Source organism: Ovis aries, chromosome 14 (assembly GCF_016772045.2).
Source record: "Ovis aries strain OAR_USU_Benz2616 breed Rambouillet chromosome 14, ARS-UI_Ramb_v3.0, whole genome shotgun sequence".
Taxonomy (NCBI): domain Eukaryota; kingdom Metazoa; phylum Chordata; class Mammalia; order Artiodactyla; family Bovidae; genus Ovis; species Ovis aries.
In genome coordinates, this window is record NC_056067.1 from 38840048 (window position 1) to 38857989 (window position 17942).

The following is a 17942-nucleotide window of genomic DNA, read 5'->3' on the forward strand; positions in this document are numbered from 1 at the left end:
GAGGAAGCTTTTCTTATCTCTCCTTGCTATTCTTTGGAACTGTTCTTTCTAATGGGTATATCTTTCGTTTTCTCCTTTGCCTTTAGCTTCTCTTTTCTCAGCTATTTATAAGGCCTCCTCAGACAACCATTTTGCCTTTTTGCAATTCTTTTTCTTGGGGATGGTCTTGATCACTGCCTCTTGTTCAGTGTCACGAACCTTCATCCATAGTTCTTCAGGCACTCTGTCTATCAGATCTAATCCCTTGAATCTGTTTGTCACTTCCAGTGTATAATCGTAAGGGATTTGATTTAGGTCATACCTGAATGGTCTAGTGGTTTTCCCTACTTTCTTCAGTTAAGTCTGAATTTGACAATAAGGAGTTCATGATCTGAGCCACAGTCAGCTCCTGGTCTTGGTTTTGCTGACTGTATAGAGCTTCTTCGTCTTTGGCTGCAAAGAATATAATCAGTCTGATTTTGGTATTGACCATCTGGGGATGTTGGTGTGTAGAGTCTTCTCTTGTATTGTTGGAAAAAGGTGCTTGCTATGACCAGTGTGTTCTCTTGGCAAAACTCTGTTCGCCTTTGCCCTGCTTCATTTTGTACTGCAAGGCCAAATTTGCCTGTTACTCCAGGTATTTCTTCATTTCCCTATGATGAAAAGGACATCTTTTTTAGGTATTAGTTCTAGAAGGTCTTGTAGGTCTTCACAGAACCGTTCGGCTTCTTCAGCATTATTGGTTGGGGCATAGGCTTGGATTACTGTGATACTGAATGGTTTGCCTTGCAAACGAACAGAGATCATTCCGTTGTTTTTGAGATTGCAAAACATATATAGAGAGACCATTCTCATTTTTAAAAAGATTGGTACAATATGCATAACATACTCTCTATCATTTTAACCATTTCTAACTTTGTAGTTCAGTGGCATTAAGTAAGTACCTTCACACTGCTGTGTAGCCAACACCCACCGTTCATCTTCAGAACTTTTTAGTTTCCCAAACTGAAACTGTGTGCCCTTTAAACAGTAATTCCCCATTATCCCCTGACCCCAACCCCTGGCAACCACCATTCTACTTTCTGTCTCTATGGATTTACCTATTCAGGACATTTCACCTAAATGGAATCATATAATATGGGCTGTTTGTGTCTGGTTTATTTCACTTAATATAATACTCTCAGGGTACATACCTGTCATAGCGTGTGTCATGATTCATTCTTTTAAATGGTTGTATAACATTCCATTGTGTGAATGTTCCTTAGTACATTTAGGGAAATTGCTATTAATGAACACTCCTATCATTTGTGATTACAGATAGTGTTGCAGTAGATTTTTGCGCATATGTTCAAGTATATTTGTCAGCTGAATTCCTAGAAGTGAAATTGTTGAAGCAGGGGATATATTTTCATTTTATAGTTTTAATTATTTATTAATTTTTTTTTCTGTGTCATGAGGCATGAATTAAACTCGTGCCCCCTACAGTGGGCGCTCGGAGTCCTAACCTAACCATCCAGTGAATACCTTATTTTTATTATTTATAGTTATTGCCAAATTTCCCTCCAGTGAAGTTGTACCAATAGTATTTTCCTGCTAGCAATATAAAAACTTGAAAACATTCTTGCAAGTTTTACTGTTGAAATAGAATATGATTTTAAGAGTTTGCCTTCAGAGGTTTTTTTTGGCTAGCAATCTGTAGAAGTGCTGACTAAACTACCACCTTTAAATAGTCTGCACTCATCAGAGGCCAGGAAGTGATCTTAAACAATATAGATGTTTGATTTTCTTAAATTCTTAACCTATGCTATTTTTCTGTAGGTCCTAGCCATAAATATCCTGGGTCGTTTCTTATTGAACAATGACAAGAACATCAGGTAAGTAAGCTGAAAAATATCTTGTATTTGGCTATTATAAACTCAGTGTATTCATGAGTGACTTTGCTCAAGAGCACACATGTAGAGTGACATATCTAGAACTTCCAACTCAGGATTTTTATTTTTAGTCTCAAGACTGTTTTGATAAGAATTTGAGGATTTGCCTCATGAGTTAACTTTTAGTGCTATTTATGCTTTACCTTTAGGAATCAGCAAACTTTTTCTGTCTGGGAACAGATGGTCTGTATCATAGACTACATGGGCCTTAGGGTCTCTGGCAACTACTCAGCTCTGCCTCTTGGTGTGAAAGCAGCCACAGACTGTGTAAATGATGAATATGGCTGCATTGCAATAAAAATTGATTTACCAAACCGGACAGCAGAGGGCTGTTCTAGGCTTAGTTTGCTGACCCCTGTCAATTAAGAAGAAAAATAGAATATTTCGGTTGCAAACCTAGAAGATGTTTATAAACTCCAGCTACTTTGAAAAAGTGAATGAATTTATCAGTGTTATTTTTTTATTCTTTCTTATCATGTTAATGATTGAAAAAAAAATGTGGAAATAATCATTATGGTACCCTGAATTATCTTCTCCTTTCAGAAGAATTTTTTATACTTGGATGGTAAATTCAGAGTTTTGTAGGGGCAGTTTTGGTTCTGGTGTCAAAAGCAGATAAAGTACAAATGGTAAAATTGAAATAATTTCTTCTTGTATTTTGAGGCTCAGGCAGCCTGAAAAGAAGTACTGTATGCTTATTTTGTTGTGCTATTTGAAAGAGTTTGGAAGAATCGAGTCCATCACTTTTAGAAGTTTAAATGGACTTGACCATGAATGCAAATCTAAATCCCAGGCTTCTGGTTGCCACAGCTTTTTATTATAACGTTGTTTATGGCTTTACAGCGTTTACATTTTACTAAGTCTGTTGTATCTTTTAAATATTTAACCATGTACAGTTTTCAGTAGTCATTGAACATCATCTTTGTCATTAAGCAGAGAACTATCCTGAATTTCCCATTTTAATTCTGTTCTTCTGCAACTTTGTTTCACCCAGATACGTAGCTTTGACATCTTTGTTGAAGACTGTGCAGACAGATCACAATGCAGTACAGAGGCACAGAAGCACAATTGTGGACTGTCTAAAAGATTTGGATGTCTCCATAAAACGGTAACAGACAATTGAAAGTTCTGTGCCCCCCCATCCTCCATCTGATAACTTTGTGATAGAGTTTTGAGAAGGAGAATGTTGACATTTGTGTATTCAGTCATTATTTTGACAGAGTAAATCCTTTTTTTGAAAAGGATTGGCAGGGAGAAGTTTAGATCAATGAGAGAGACCAGTAAGGAATACTTAAGTGCACCCTGAAGTTACCCTTGGTTCTTTGTTAAATAAAACAGGTGCAAGTAGGCTGGGCATACGTTTACTCATCAGAGGTACTGTGTTCTGTGTGCTGGAGGATGAAGATACGAAGTGATCCATCGGCTGAGTGTTCTATCACTATGCTGAGACGCGAATGGCTGACAGCACACATTTTCTCGCAGTACTTATGCCCCAAGATACTAGAGGCAGCCTGTTAAAACAGTGCATCTGGGAATGACTTTTAGGCAACATGTAGGACTTTAAAAAACAACAAAAAAAAAACCTTTTATATTGGAGTGTAGCTGATTAACACTGTTCTGATAGTTCAGGTGAGCAGCAGAGAGACTCAGCCATATATATGCATGTATCCATTCTCCCCCAAACTTCTCTGCCATCCAGGCTGCCACATAACGTTGATGTGGCATACAGTAGGACCTTGCTGGTTACCATTTTAAAATACAGCAGTGTGTACATGTCAGCCCCAAACTCCCTATCTCTTCCCTCATCTTCTCTGCTGGCAACCATAAGTTCATTCTCTTAAGTCTGTTTCTGTTTTGTAAATAAGTTTATTTGTATCATTTCTTTTTAGATTCTGCATATAAGGGATGTCATATGATATTTCTCCTTCTCTAACTTATTTTACTCAGCATAGGACTTTGAAAGGCATATATTTTTTTCCTTGATCAATTAACCCTACTGGTCCTCCTCTTAGAATAACTGTATGTGTTTGTAAAACCTAGTTATAGTAGGTTTCAATGAACTTTTGGTTTACTGTTCAAACCAGAAAAAATTTAATTTGAACTGATCTCTGAAACTATTCACTTAACAAACATTTATTGATAATTGAGTTCCTTTTATTTGCAGAGAACAGGTGTTAAGTGCTTGGGCAAACTAAAAATAAGACCTGGTCTCAGTAATAATGACTTTTATATAAAGCTTTGTGAAGGATTTATAAGCACCCTCTCAGTTGGTTCTCAGAGCAAGCCAGTAAGAGAAACTAGGCAATTACTTCTCTCCTCAGTTAACAGATTAAAGTACAGTCCCAAAGGAATCAAATGACTTAACTCTAAAGCTTACTCCTTGAACAAGGCAGAGCTTGGAATAGAAATCAGATTTTCTGACTCCTATTGTGTTGTTTCTCTATAGCTCTTGACTGGGCTTTGCATTTCAAAAGTAAAACCTGGGTCTTTTGACAGGTTGTATAGCAATAGCAGCTAAGACTCTGGAGCCAGAAGGCCTCATTTCAGATCCTAGCTTTGCCCTTAATAAATTTGGTCTGGTTACTTAGTCTTTCTCTACTTGGTTGTCTCCATATACAGTGTAGAGGCAGGAGCACCCACTTCCAAAGGTTATGTGGGATTAACTGGACTCGCATATGTAAAGCACTTAAACACTGTATAAGAAATTAGGTATTATTGCATTTCTGTAAGGATTGAGTTTTTGTTGCTTGTAGATTAAGATGAAAGTATTTTCAACTCATTAAATTGGTATTTTTGAAAGTAAATTATATGCCTTGGTTTGTCATTATTGACCAAATATGAAAAGATGAGTATAGTAACTAGCATCTCCATATTTCCCTTGGTTGCCAAATTTGATACGCAGCTATTTGTTATTGTTGTTAAGTCGCTCAGTCATGTCCAACTCTTCGCAAGCCCATGGACTGCAGCACACTGGGCTCCCCTGACCTTCACTATCTCCCGGAGTTTGCTCAAACTCATGTCATGGTGATGCTATTATAGAAACTCTTGTTTGCTCTCATAGCGCATATCTTTTTTTCCTTTTCATGGTGCTTACTATCTTTTTTAGTTTTTCTTTCCAGCTTTATTGGTATATAATTGTATGAGTCTAAGATGTACATCACATTGCTTTGTCACACTTTATTGCAAAATGTAACTCCTGCAGCATATCACATAATTACCATTTCTTTTTTGTGGTGAAAATATTTAAAATCTACTCTCTCAGCAGCTTTCAAGTATATTAATATATATTATTAATAATAGCCATTATGCTGTATATTAAATCTCCAGAACTTATTTATCTTACATGTGGAAGTTCATGTTCTTTGACCAATATCTCCCTATTTTTCCCACCCCACAGTCCTTGGTAACCACCATTCTAGCTGTATTTCTATGTATTCAGCTTTTTTAGCTTCTATATATAAGTGATATCATACAATATTTGTCTTTCTCTAACTTATTTCCCTTAGCCCTCAGGGTTTGTTTTTGTTCTAATCACCTGTATACCTTTCGATGTATGTTACATCATCTTTGGGTTGAAGTGAATGTTAGTAAGAGAGTTTGGTGACTGTATATCACAGTTTTAACTGTTGGTGCAGAGGGATAGTATCTTTGAGTATTAATTTCTTTGCCTCTCATTTTGAGCCTTGTAGGTATTCTAAATTTCAGCTTCATAGAATATACTGTTGAATCCAAACTGTCTTTAGTAGTGTGTATCTTTTGGGAATTTTTGAAGAAAAGCATTGATGAAAGTTCAAAATAACTTTTGTTAACTTTGGTTATCTCATGTGCAAAGATTGGGATTACAAGATTACGCAAAGACATCAATACATCTACTGGTGCTTGGTGTTCAGGGACAGCATACCTGGGTCTTTGTTTCATTCCCACTGTAAATGTCATAACTTTTTTTCCTCCCTCCATGGAAGGCGTGCAATGGAATTGAGTTTTGCCCTGGTAAATGGGAATAATATTCGAGGCATGATGAAGGAGTTACTTTATTTTCTGGATTCATGTGAGCCAGAATTTAAAGCAGACTGTGCATCGGGAATCTTCCTTGCTGCAGAAAAGTAAGATTTAACTTTTACATTCATTGGTAAAAAATGCTTGGAACTTTTTGGAAAGCATCTTTAAAACATGAGGGAAATGTTGTAAACATGTTTAAATACGTAACGTTTATTTCAGGCTTACCATTAGAAATTGGGTTTCAGAAGGTCATTCTAGTCAGTATTTATGTTAAGCATTATACTAAGACCAAAATAATCCCACTTTTATAAAATCTCCTCTTGTATCTGTTCTTTAACCTCTCTTCTATGATTACCTTTTAATGAAGAGAATAGAAAAGTTAAAACATTTGAATTGTGGTTCTTTGTAAAACTTTCTGGGATGAAGTGCTCAGGATTTTGATAGTATGGTTATTTCTCCTCTTTCCATTGTGAATTTAAGGGGAGGCAAGTCCTAGACCTGATGTTACCTGGGTCTGGGAACAGTGCTCTTTATTCTTTCGTCTCTGTCCTCTCCTGTCCTGACTTTATGATTTCTTTTCTAAGAAAAATACTGGAGACAGAGTCCTCAGTTCTCAACTCAGCAACTCCTATTGTAGTATTTACATCTGAATTTGACCATGTACTGTTTCATCGTCCATTGAAATGGGAATTGATGCTAGTTTAATTGCTGGTAGTTTTGAAGGTGAAATGTGTCCAGATAGAGCCACTTAAACCTGTGAACCTCAAGACTATAGGACAGGAGTTTTGAAAGTCACTCTGTGTGTGTGTGTGTGTGTGTGTGTGTGTGTGTGTGTGTGTGTGTGTGTGTTGCTTAGTCGTGTCCGACTCTTTGCAACCCCATATACTGTAAGTCAGTGTGTGTGTGTGTGTGTGTGTGTGAGTTGCTTAGTCGTGTTGGACTCTTTGCAACCCCATATACTGTAGCCCACCAGACCCATCTGTCCATGGGATTCTCAAGGCAAGAACACTGGAGTGGGTTGCCATTTCCTTCTCCAAAAGGAACTATAGAAAGAAAGAAAGTCAAGTCTCTCAGTCGTGTCCGACTCTTTGCAGCCCCACGGACTGTAACCTTCCAGGCTCCCCCATCCGTGGAATTTTCCAGGCAAGAGTACTGAAGTGGGTTGCCATTTCCTTCTCCGTGAAAGTCACTGAGCAGAACTTAATTTATAGGTTCCAGTTTTTTCACCTGTGCCATTATTTTCTCAGGTATGCACCTTCCAAACGGTGGCATATAGACACGATTATGCGCGTTCTGACAACGGTAAGTAGTTTTTTTAGGCAGGTGTGTACTAAGTGCTGGATGTGTCAGTTAATGAGACAGACAAAGCTCTTATTCTTGTGTAGCTTATGTTCTAGTGGGGGAGATAGGAAATTCATGGGGAAAGAAGGACGCTCCTGTCAAGCAGGGGGCAATGCTGTGAAAAATACTAGAGCAGCATGAGGAACTGTAGTGATGTCAGAGGAGAATGGGATATGGGGCAGTGGGCCAGGTTCTTGGGTAGAATAGTCAGGGCAGGTCACTGAGAGGAGGTAACATTTGAGTAGAGAACTTGGTAAAGTGGTAAGCTGTGCAAAGATTTGGGGGAAGAGTGTACAAACCAGAGGGAATAATTGGTGTTGCAAAGCCCAGGGGTAAGTAACAAGTTTGCCATGTTTGGAGAGCATCAAGAAGGCCCATGCAGCCAGTAGACTGAGAGGCAGAGAATGGTTTGAGGCAGGGGCTAGATTCTATAAGGCCTCTATAAGGATTTTATTTTGAATATGACAGGAAATCATTGGGAAGCTTTGTTTAGTTTTGTTTTGGCTGTATTGTGTAGCATGCTAGATCTTAGTTCCCAGACCAGGGATCGAACCCATGCTCTCTGCAGTGGATTCGCAGAGTCTTAACCACTGGGCCTCCAGGAAAGTCAAAACCTTTCTTTAAGAAAGTGCTCCAACTTTTAATTTTTCCAATCAGTTTATATTCTCTTATTATACGATTATATGCCTTTTCTTCTTTAGCGTGTTGATGTGCTAGGTTATACTAATTGATTTTTAAAAAATAATTTATTTAATTGAAGTTTAGTTGGCTTGCATTAATTGAATTTTTAATGTTGAATCAGCCTTCCATATCTGGAATAAAAACCACATGGTTGTGGTGTATAGTTTTCTTTAATACATTATTAGATTTGATTTGCTAAAATTTTAAGGATATTTGCACCTGTGTTCATGAGATACTGGTCTATAGTTTTCTGTTCCTGATGTTTTATTTGACCCTTGTATTATTTAGTAGTGTGTTGTTTAATCTCCAAATATTTGGGGACTTTTCAGCCATCTTTTATTGCTTATTTCTAGTTTAATTTTGTATGATTTCTGTTCTTTTAAATTTAAGACATTTTTAATGGCCCAGAATGTGATCTGTCTTGGTGAATGCTCCATGTGAGCTTGAGAAGAATGTTTATGCTATTGTTGAATGACATAGTCTGTAAATGTCAATTAGATCATGTTGAAGCTTTCTCTTAAAAACATTCTGCTTTTCCCATTAGGGAAGAATATACATGTCTAAGTCACACCACTAATTACCTGGTTTTTAGTGTCTTACCTTTACTTTCTGCCAGTTTCCCCAAACTTCTCCCTCCATTTTTGTGTTTCTTAACAGGAATGGGTATCCTACCCATCTGGGATTTTTTTCTTTGTCTTTTTCTGTTTCCTCTTCAAAGTATACGTGTGTAGGCCAGGTCTTGTTCCTGTAAATCAGATCCACTCTTCTATCCAATAATGGGAGATTGACCAAGGTGGGCAGAGCTTCCACAGTTTGTATGTCCTGTGCAGCTTGGTTATCATAATGCTCTTGTGAGGCCAAAATTTAATTTCCTCATAGGTTAAATAGCTTTACTTTGTCTCCGTGGTGGTAAATCTCAGATTCCATTTGTCAACAGGACAATAAAGAGATCGTTGTGTTTTTTTTTTTGGAGTGTGGATAATGAAATACAAAACACTTCCCATTTCTGGGGCTATGTATTGGTTCTATATTTATAAACTCTAGTCTGTGAAGGACTGTTATGTTTTCAAGAGATTCTGATTTTTAGAAAGTTACTGTTTATTTCAGTTTTATTTATTAAGCCTTTTTGAACTGTTCATACACAGCCCTTTCTCCATATCCTGGAGTAGTGTGACTACCATAGCTGGCTTGTATGCTTTTATTTATTTATTTTTAAATCTCAGTTTTATTTATTTATTTATTTACCTTTACAATATTGTATTGGTTTTGCCATACATTGACATGAATCTGCCACGGGTGTACATGTGTTCCCCATCCTGAACCTACCTCCCTCCCCATCCTATCCCTCTGGGTCATCCCAGTGCACCAGCCCGGAGCACCCTGTATCATACATCGAACCTGGACTGGTGATCTGTTTCACATGTGATAATATACATTTTTCATTGCCATTCTCCCAAACCATCCCACCCTCGTCCTCTCGCACAGAGTCCAAAAGACTTCTCTACATCTGTGTCTCTTGCTGTCTCGTATACAGCAGGGTTATTGTTACCAGTTATCGTTACCATCTTTCTAAATTCCGTATATATGCATTAGTATACTGTATTGGTATTTTTTTTTCTGGCTTACTTCACTCTGTATAATAGGCTCCAGTTTCATCCACCTCATTAGAACTGATTAAACTGTATTCTTTTTAATGGCTGAGTAATATTCCATTATGTGTATGTACCACAGCTTTCTTATCCATTCTTCTGCTGATGGACATCTAGGTTGCTTCCATGTCCTGGCTATTATAAACAGTGCTGCAATCAATATTGGGGTACACGTGTCTCTTTCAGTTCTGGTTTCCTTGGTGTGCATGCCCAGCAGTGGGATTGCTGGGTCATAAGGCAGTTCTATTTCCAGTTTTTTAAGGAATTTCCACACTGTTCTCCATAGTGGTTGTACTAGTTTGCATTCCCACCAACAGTGTAAGAGGGTTCCCCTTTCTTCAGCATTTATTGCTTGTAGACTTTTGAATAGCAGCCATTCTGACTGGCATGAAATGGTACCTCATTGTGGCTTTGATTTGCTTTTCTCTGATAATGAGTGATGTTGAGCATCTTTTCATATGTTTGTTAGCCATCTGCATGTCTTCTTTGGAGAAATGTCTATTTAGTTCTTTGGCCCACTTTTTGATTGGGTAATTTATTTTTCTGGAATTGAGCTTCAGGAGTTGCTTGTATATTCTTGAGATTAATTCTTTGTCTGTTGCTTTGTTTGCTGTTATTTTCTCCCATTCTGAAGGCTGTCTTTTCACCTTGCCTATAGTTTCCTTTGTTGTGCAGAAGCTTTTAATTTTAATTAGGTCCCATTTGTTTATTTTTGCTTTTATTTCCGTTACTCTGGGAGGTGGGTCATAGAGGATCCTGCTGTGGTTTATGTCAGAGAGTGTTTTGCTTTTGTTTTCCTCTAGGAGTTTTATGGTTTCTGGTCTTACATTTAGATCTTTAATCCATTTTGAGTTTATTTTTGTGTATGGTGTTAGAAAGTGTTCTAGTTTCATTCTTTTACAAGTGGTTGACCAGTTTTCCCAGCACCACTTGTTAAAGAGATTGTCTTTTCTCCATTGTATATTCTTGCCTCCTTTGTCAAAGGTAAGGTGTCCATAGGTGCGTGGATTTATCCCTGGGCTTTCTATTTTGTTCCTTTGATCTATATTTCTGTCTTTGTGCCAGTATCATACTGTCTTGATGACTGTGGCTTTGTAGTAGAGCCTGAAGTCAGGCATGTTGACTCCTCCAGTTCCATTCTTCTTTCTCAAGATTGCTTTGGCTCTTTGAGGCTTTTTGTATTGCCATACAAATTGTGAAATTATTTGTTCTAGCTCTGTGAAAAATACCGTTGGTAGCTTTGTAGGGATTGCATTGAACCTATAGATTGCTTTAGGTAGTATACTCATTTTCACTGTATTGATTCTTCCAATCCATGAACATGGTATATTTCTCCATCTATTAGTGTCCTCTTTGATTTCTTTCATCAGTGTTTTATAGTTTTCTTTATATAGATCTTTTGTTTCTTTAGATACATTCGTAAGTATTTTATTCTTTCCATTGCAGTGGTGAATGGAATTGTTTCCTTAATTTCTCTTTCTGTTTTCTCATTGTTAGTGTATTGGAATGTAAAGGATTTCTGTGTGTTGATTTTATATTCTGCATCTTTACTATGTTCATTGATTAGCTCTAGTAATTTTCTGGTGGAGTCTTTAGGGTTTTCTATGTAGAGGATCAATGCCATCTGCAAACAATGAGAGTTTTACTTCTTCTTTTCCAATCTGGATTCCTTCTATTTCTTTTTCTGCTCTAATTGCTGTGGCCAAAACTTCCAAAACTATGTTGAATAGTAGTGGTGAAAGTGGGCACCCTTGTCTTGTTCCTGACTTTAGGGAAATGCTTTCAGTTTTCACCGTTGAGGGTAAGGTTTGCTATGGGTTTGTCATATGTAGCTTTTATTAAGTTGAGGTATGTTCCTTCTATTCCTGCTTTCTGGAGGTTTTTTTTTTTTTTTTTTTTTTATCATAAATGGCTGTTGAATTTTGTCAAAGGCTTTCTCTGCATCTATTGAGATAATCATACGGCTTTTATTTTTCAATTTGTTAATGTGGTATGTTACATTGATTGATTTGAGAATATTGAAGAATCCTTGCATCCCTTGGATATAAAGCCTACTTAGTCATGATGTATGATTTTTTAAATATGTTGTTGGATTCTGATTGCTAGAGTTTTGTTAAGGATTTTTGCATCTATGTTCATCAGTGATATTGGCCTGTAGTTTTCTTTTTTGTGGCATCTTTGTTTGGTTTTGGTATTAGGGTGATGGTGGCCTCATAGAATGAGTTTGGAAGTTTACCTTCCTCTGCAATTTTCTGGAAGAGTTTGAGTAGGATAGGTATTAACTCTTCTCTAAATTTTTGGTAGAATTCAGCTGTGAAGCCATCTGGTCCTAGGCTTTTGTTTGTTGGGAGATTTCTGATTACAGTTTCAATTTCTGTGGTTGTGATGGGTCTGTTAAGATTTTCTATTTCTTCCTGGTTCAGTTTTGGAAAGTTGTACTTTTCTGAGAATTTGTCCATTTCTTCCAAGTTGTCCATTTTATTGGCATATAGTTGCTGATAGTAGTCTCTTATGATCCTTTGTATTTCTGTGTTGTCTGTTGTGATCTCTCCATTTTCATTTCTAATTTTATTGATTTGATTTTTCTCCCTTTGTTTCTTGATGAGTCTGGCTAATGGTTTCTCAATTTTATTTATCCTCTCAAAGAACCAGCTTTTGGCTTTGTTGATTTTTGCTATGGTCTCTTGTTTCTTTTGCATTTATTTCTGCCCTAATTTTTAAGATTTCTTTCCTACCACTAACCCTGGGTTTCTTCATTTCTTCCTTTTCTAGTTGCTTTAGGTGTAAAGTTAGGTTATTTATTTGACTTTTTTCTTGTTTCTTGAGGTAAGTCTGTATTTCTATGAACCTTCCCCTTAGCACTGCTTTTACAGTGTCCCATAGGTTTTGAGTTGTTGTGTTTTCGTTTTCATTCGTTTCTATGCATATTTTTTAAAAAATTTCTTCGGGATTTGTTGGTCATTCAGCAGCATGTTGTTCAGCCTCCATATGTTAGAATTTTTAATAGTTTTTCTCCTGTAATTGAGATCTAATCTTACTGCATTGTGGTCAGAAAAGATGCTTGGAATGATTTCAATTTTTTGAATTTATCAGTGCTAGATTTATGGCCCAGGATGTGATCTATCCTGGAGAAGGTTCCATGTGCACTTGAGAAAAAGGTGAAATTCATTTTTGGAGGGTGAAATGTCCTATAGATATCAATTAGGTCTAACCGTAAAAATGGTCTATTGTATCATTTAAAGTTTGTGTTTCCTTGTTAATTTTCTATTTACTTGATCTATCCACAGGTGTGAATGGGTATTAAAGTCTCCCACTATTATTGTGTTATTGTTAATTTCTCCATTCATACTTGTTAACATTTGTCTTACATATTGTGGTGCTCCTATGTTGGGTGCATATATATTTATAATTTTTATATCTTCTTCTTGGATTGATCCTTTGATCATTATGTAGTGTCCATCTTTGTCTCTTTTCACAGCCTTTGCTTTAAAGTCTGTTTTATCTGATATGAGTATTACTACTCCTGCTTTCTTTTGGTTTCTATTTGCGTGGAATATCTTTTTCCAGCCCTTCACTTTCAGTCTGTATGTGTCCCTTGTTTCAAGGTAGGTCTTTTGTAGACAATATATATAGGGGTCTTGTTTTTGTATCCATTCAGCCAGTCTTTGTCTTTTGGTTGGGGCATTCAACCCATTTACATTTAAGGTAATTATTGATAAGTATGATCCTGTTGCCATTCACTTTATTGTTTTGGGTTGAGTTTATACACCTTTTCTGTGTTTCCTGTCTAGAGAAGATCCTTTAGCATTTGTTGGAGAGCTAGGTTGGTGGTGCTGAATTCTCTCAGCTTTTGCTTGTCTATAAAGCTTTTGATTTCTCCTTCATATTTGAATGAGATCCTTGCTAGGTACAGTAATCTGGGCTGTAGGTTATTGTCTTTCATCACTTTAAGTATGTCTCGCCAGTCCCTCCTGGCCTGAAGAGTTTCTATTGAAAGATCAGCTGTTATCCTTATGGGAATCCCCTTGTGTGTTATTTGTTGTTTTTCCCTTGCTGCTTTTAATATTTGTTCTTTGTGTTTGATCTTTGTTAATTTGATTAATATGTGTCTTGGAGTGTTTTGCCTTAGGTTTATCCTGTTCGGGACTCCCTGGGTTTTTTGGATTTGGGTGATTATTTCCTTCCCCATTTTAGGGAAGTTTTCAACTGTTATCTCCTCAAGTATTTTCTCATGGTCTTTCTTTTTGTCTTCTTCTCCTGGGACTCCTATGATTCGAATGTTGGGGTGTTTAACATTGTTCTGGAGGTCTCTGAGGTTGTCCTCATTTCTTTTAATTCTTTTTTCTTTTTTCTTCTCTGTTTCATTTATTTCTACATTCTATCTTCTACGTCACTTATCCTATCTTCTGCCTCTGTTATTCTACTGTTGGTTCCCTCCAGAGTGTTTTTGATCTCATTTATTGCATTATTCATTATATATTGACTCTTTTTTATTTCTCCTAGGTTCTTGTTAAACCTTTCTTGCATCTTCTTTATCCTTGTCTCCAGGCTATTTATCTGTAACTCCGATTTGTTTTCAAGGTTTTGGATCATTTTCACTATCATTATTTGGAATTCTTTATCAGGTAGATTCTTCCTCTTTGGTTTGGTTTGGTGGACATTTATCCTGTTCCTTTACCTGCTGGGTATTTCTCTGCCAGTTCATCTTGTTTATATTGCTGTTTTGGGGTGGCCTTTCTGTATTCTGGAAGTTTGTGGTTCCTCTTTATTGTGGAGATTCCTCACTATGGGTGGGGTTGGATGGGTGGCTTGTCAGGTTTCCTGGTTAGGGAAGCTTGTGTCTGTGTTCTGTGGGTGGAGCTGGATTTCTTCTCTCTGCAGTGCAGTGAAGTGTCCAGTAATGAGTTTTGAGATGTCGATGGGTTTGGTGTGACTTTGGGCAGCCTGTATATTGAAGCTCAGGGCTGTGTTCCTGTGTTGCTGGAGAATTTGCATGGTATGTCTTGCTTTGGAACTTGTTGGCCCTTGGGTGGTGCTTGGGTGATGGAGTGTAGGTATGGAGGTGTTTGATGAGCTCCTATCGAGCTCATTGATAGGATGAGCTGGATAGGATCTTCCCTGGATTCAGGAGTTCTCAGGTATTCTCAGGATTTGGACTTAAACCTCCTGCCTCTGGTTTTTAGTCTTATTTTTACAGTAAGCTCAAGACTTCTTCATCTATACAGCACCAATAATAAAACATCTAGTTTAAAGATGAAAAGTTTCTCCACAGTGAGGGATACCCAGAGAGGTACACAGTTACATGGAGAAGAAAAGAGGAAGGAGGGAGCTAGAGGTGACCAGGAGGATAAGAGGGGGAATCAAAAGGGGAGAGAGCCATCTAGCCAGTAATCACTTCCTATGTGGTCTCCACAGTCTGGACCTCTCAGAGATGTTCACAGAGTTACACAGAGAAGAGAAGAGGGAGGAAGGAGACAGAGGTGGCCAGGAGGATAAAGGGGGGAATCAAAAGGAGAGAGACAGATCCAGCCAGTAATCAGTTCCCTAAGTGTTCTTCACAATCCTGAACACACAAAGAGATTCACAGAGTTGGGTAGAGAAGAAAAGGAGGAGGGGGGAGATAGAGGCAACTTGGTGGAGATAAAGGAGAGTCCGAAGGGGAAGAGAGCAGTCAAGCCAGTAATCTCACTCCCAAGTAAAAATGGGTACTGAAGATTGGGTTCTTAAAGGTACAAGGTTGATAACAAATACCAAAAACAAAGATTAAAAATATAGAGTAGAGGTTAGATTCTCAAAAATACAATATTAAGAAAAAAGTCACAAAAATTATATACATACATGAATTTTGCTTTCAAAATAGGGTTTTTTGCAAGGTAATAGTAGGTTATAAAAATGAAAATTAAAGGAGTAATGGGGGACTTAGACATGAAAAAAATTTTTGTTTTAATTTAAAAAATGATAAGAGTAAAAATATATCTAGGACTTTCTCTGGAGCTGTTGCAGACAGGGTGGGGTCAGTTCATTTTCAGATAGTTCCTTGTTCCAGCTTGTACTTCTCAAGGTCTATAGGCCCCTTCCTATGTAGTCGGTGCTAACTACAGGGTTTTAATCTATTGCACCTGTCACTTCCAAAGCGGTTCCCTCTGTTTATTTTAGCTTCTTCTGTTTGCTGGTCTCTTCAGTGTCTAATTTCCACCCCGACACAAGGAGGGCTGTGGTGGTCACTTTTTTTAGTCTCACTTGTTCAGTCGTGTTGTGGGGAGGGAGGAACACTGCAAACAAATATCACTGGCGTGTGCTCACAGTAATTCAGCCACACTGGGTTTGTCCCTGCTCACGGCGTGTTGCTTTCCCAGTCTACCCTGTTCAGGCTCTAAGTTGCTCTGCCGGGAACTGTCTGATGCTGGCCCTGGGTTGTATGCACTCCCCAGGTCTAAGCCACTCAGGTTCAGGTTTTTGGGCACTCCTCAAAGACACCAGACTTGGTTGGGCCTGTGTTTTATGCCCGTCCCAGGTCCAAGCAGCTCAGGTGACCAGGTGCTTGGCGAGCACGTTGCCCCCAGTTGAAGGCTGTGACTTATTGCCTCCCCTGTTCCAGCTGCTTGGTTTTCTGGGTGTACAACGGGTGTGCCTTCTCAGGTGTGCCATGTGTCTCTTCTGGGGAGCTGATCTCTCGCTGTGACCCTCCTGGTGGATGTCGATCATCCAGAATCTCAAGAAGTCTTGGTTAGCAAGGAAGTCTGCTTGCAGTTTGGTATAGGATGCCCCTCTGGGGCCGTGCTTGCTCCCTTCCAGCTCTGGCTTCCCTCGCCTGCCTGTCTCCTGAGGGGGATGGGCCGGTTCTCAGCCTGCTAGCTCTGCTCAGTCCTTTGTTTTGTGAGTGGGCCTGGAGGTGTCTTAGGTTAGGGATTTTCTCGGGATAGCTATCCCACAGTCTGGGTTGCTTTCTCAAGCTAGTTCCCTCAGATTGCCTCAGGGCATTCAGGCCTGGTCCTTACCCTAAGCAATACAGCCTGTTCCTCCCTGCCCCTCCCCCCCCCACCCCCCACCCCCCCACTTGCTAGTGGGGGATGCGAGCATCTGGGCTGCTGCTCTGTTGGGAGTTGCTGTTAGGCACATAATCTGTAGGTTTTAATTATTTATTTATTTTTCCTCCCGGTTATTTTGCCCTCCGAGATTCCAAGGCCCGCCACAGACCTGCCAGAGAGAGTATTTCCCGGTGTTTAGAAACCTGTCTCTTTTTTAAGACTCCCTTCCTGGGATAGATCCCCGTCCCTACCTCTTTTGTCTCTCTTTTTATCTTTTATATTTTGTCCTACTTCCTTTTGAAGACAATGGGCTGCCTTTCTGGGTGCCTGATGTCCTCTGCCAGCATTCAGAAGTTGTTTTGTGGAGTTTGCTTGGTGTTAAAATGTTCTTTCGGTGAATTTGTGGGAGAGAAAGTGGTCTCCCCGTCCTATTCCTCTGCCATCTTAGGACTGCCTCATTTGTACGCTTTTAACACCCGTGTTGAGGAGTTGTGGGGAGGAAGAGGTTGTTGTAATTAAGTTCCCAGTGAATGTATTTCTTACATCTTTGCGTTAGTAAACATTCTGAGTAGAAAGGGCCTTTCTTGAAATTCTGAGCCTTTATATTTTAATTTTACTTTGGACAAAGAGAAGATTTTATCTTTTTATAAAACCTTAGAACTTAGAATATTCATTTAAATAAGACTTTGAAATTTGAGCTGCTTCTGAACATGAGAATTGGAAACAACTTTATCTTGGAGGGTGTTTTGTAGTTGTCTCCTCTGAGCAACAACAGCACTAGCTGACTTTTCTTAACATTACTGTGTGTTTCTTGGGGTAACTGTCTACATTTCCTTTTAGGCAGGAAGCTATGTTCGTGATGATGCAGTTCCCAACTTGATCCAGTTAATAACCAATAGCGTGGAGATGCATGCCTATACTGTCCAGCGCTTGTACAAAGCAATTCTTGGTGATTATTCTCAGGTAAGTACTTTTACTTTAGGGGGGAAATTGCCATTATTTTTCTGATATGTTCTTATTACTGTCACTCTAGAGGTGCCTCAGTTGTGACCTTTATGGTTGGATGACCTATATGATTTGTATTAATCCTTTAAAGGATAAAAATCTTTTTCAAACTGTGACTCTCTTTTGACAGCAACCTTTGGTGCAAGTGGCTGCATGGTGTATAGGTGAATATGGAGATCTTCTTGTATCTGGCCAATGTGAAGAGGAAGAGCCTATTCAGGTACCCTTTGTCACTCTTGGTTAAGAAAAGGGAAGACAGTGTTTTTGTTTTAAGAGTAGTGTTTAATGCTTTGAAGTCGATTCCTTGAAAACCTTTTAAAGACGCAAGG

At 38.5% G+C, this 17942-nt stretch overlaps 1 protein-coding gene and 1 non-coding gene across 5 annotated transcripts in view; both read left to right on the top strand.

Annotated features, from left to right (window-relative positions):
• The window catches only part of AP1G1 (adaptor related protein complex 1 subunit gamma 1), an 82229-nt gene that overhangs the window by 48335 nt on the left and 15952 nt on the right, over nt 1-17942 (top strand). For all 4 annotated transcript variants that reach the window (XM_060398459.1, XM_060398461.1, XM_004015118.5 and 1 more), the window contains exons 10-15: nt 1798-1853; nt 2905-3018; nt 5873-6013; nt 7157-7211; nt 17449-17571; nt 17744-17833. In XM_060398459.1, the coding sequence (XP_060254442.1) occupies nt 1798-1853; nt 2905-3018; nt 5873-6013; nt 7157-7211; nt 17449-17571; nt 17744-17833 (579 nt within the window). The remainder of the gene's footprint in view (nt 1-1797; nt 1854-2904; nt 3019-5872; nt 6014-7156; nt 7212-17448; nt 17572-17743; nt 17834-17942) is intronic.
• Nucleotides 3296-3381, top strand: LOC114118122 (small nucleolar RNA SNORD71). Its single transcript, XR_003591669.1, has one exon. It is a non-coding gene; the product is annotated as a small nucleolar RNA SNORD71 (small nucleolar RNA).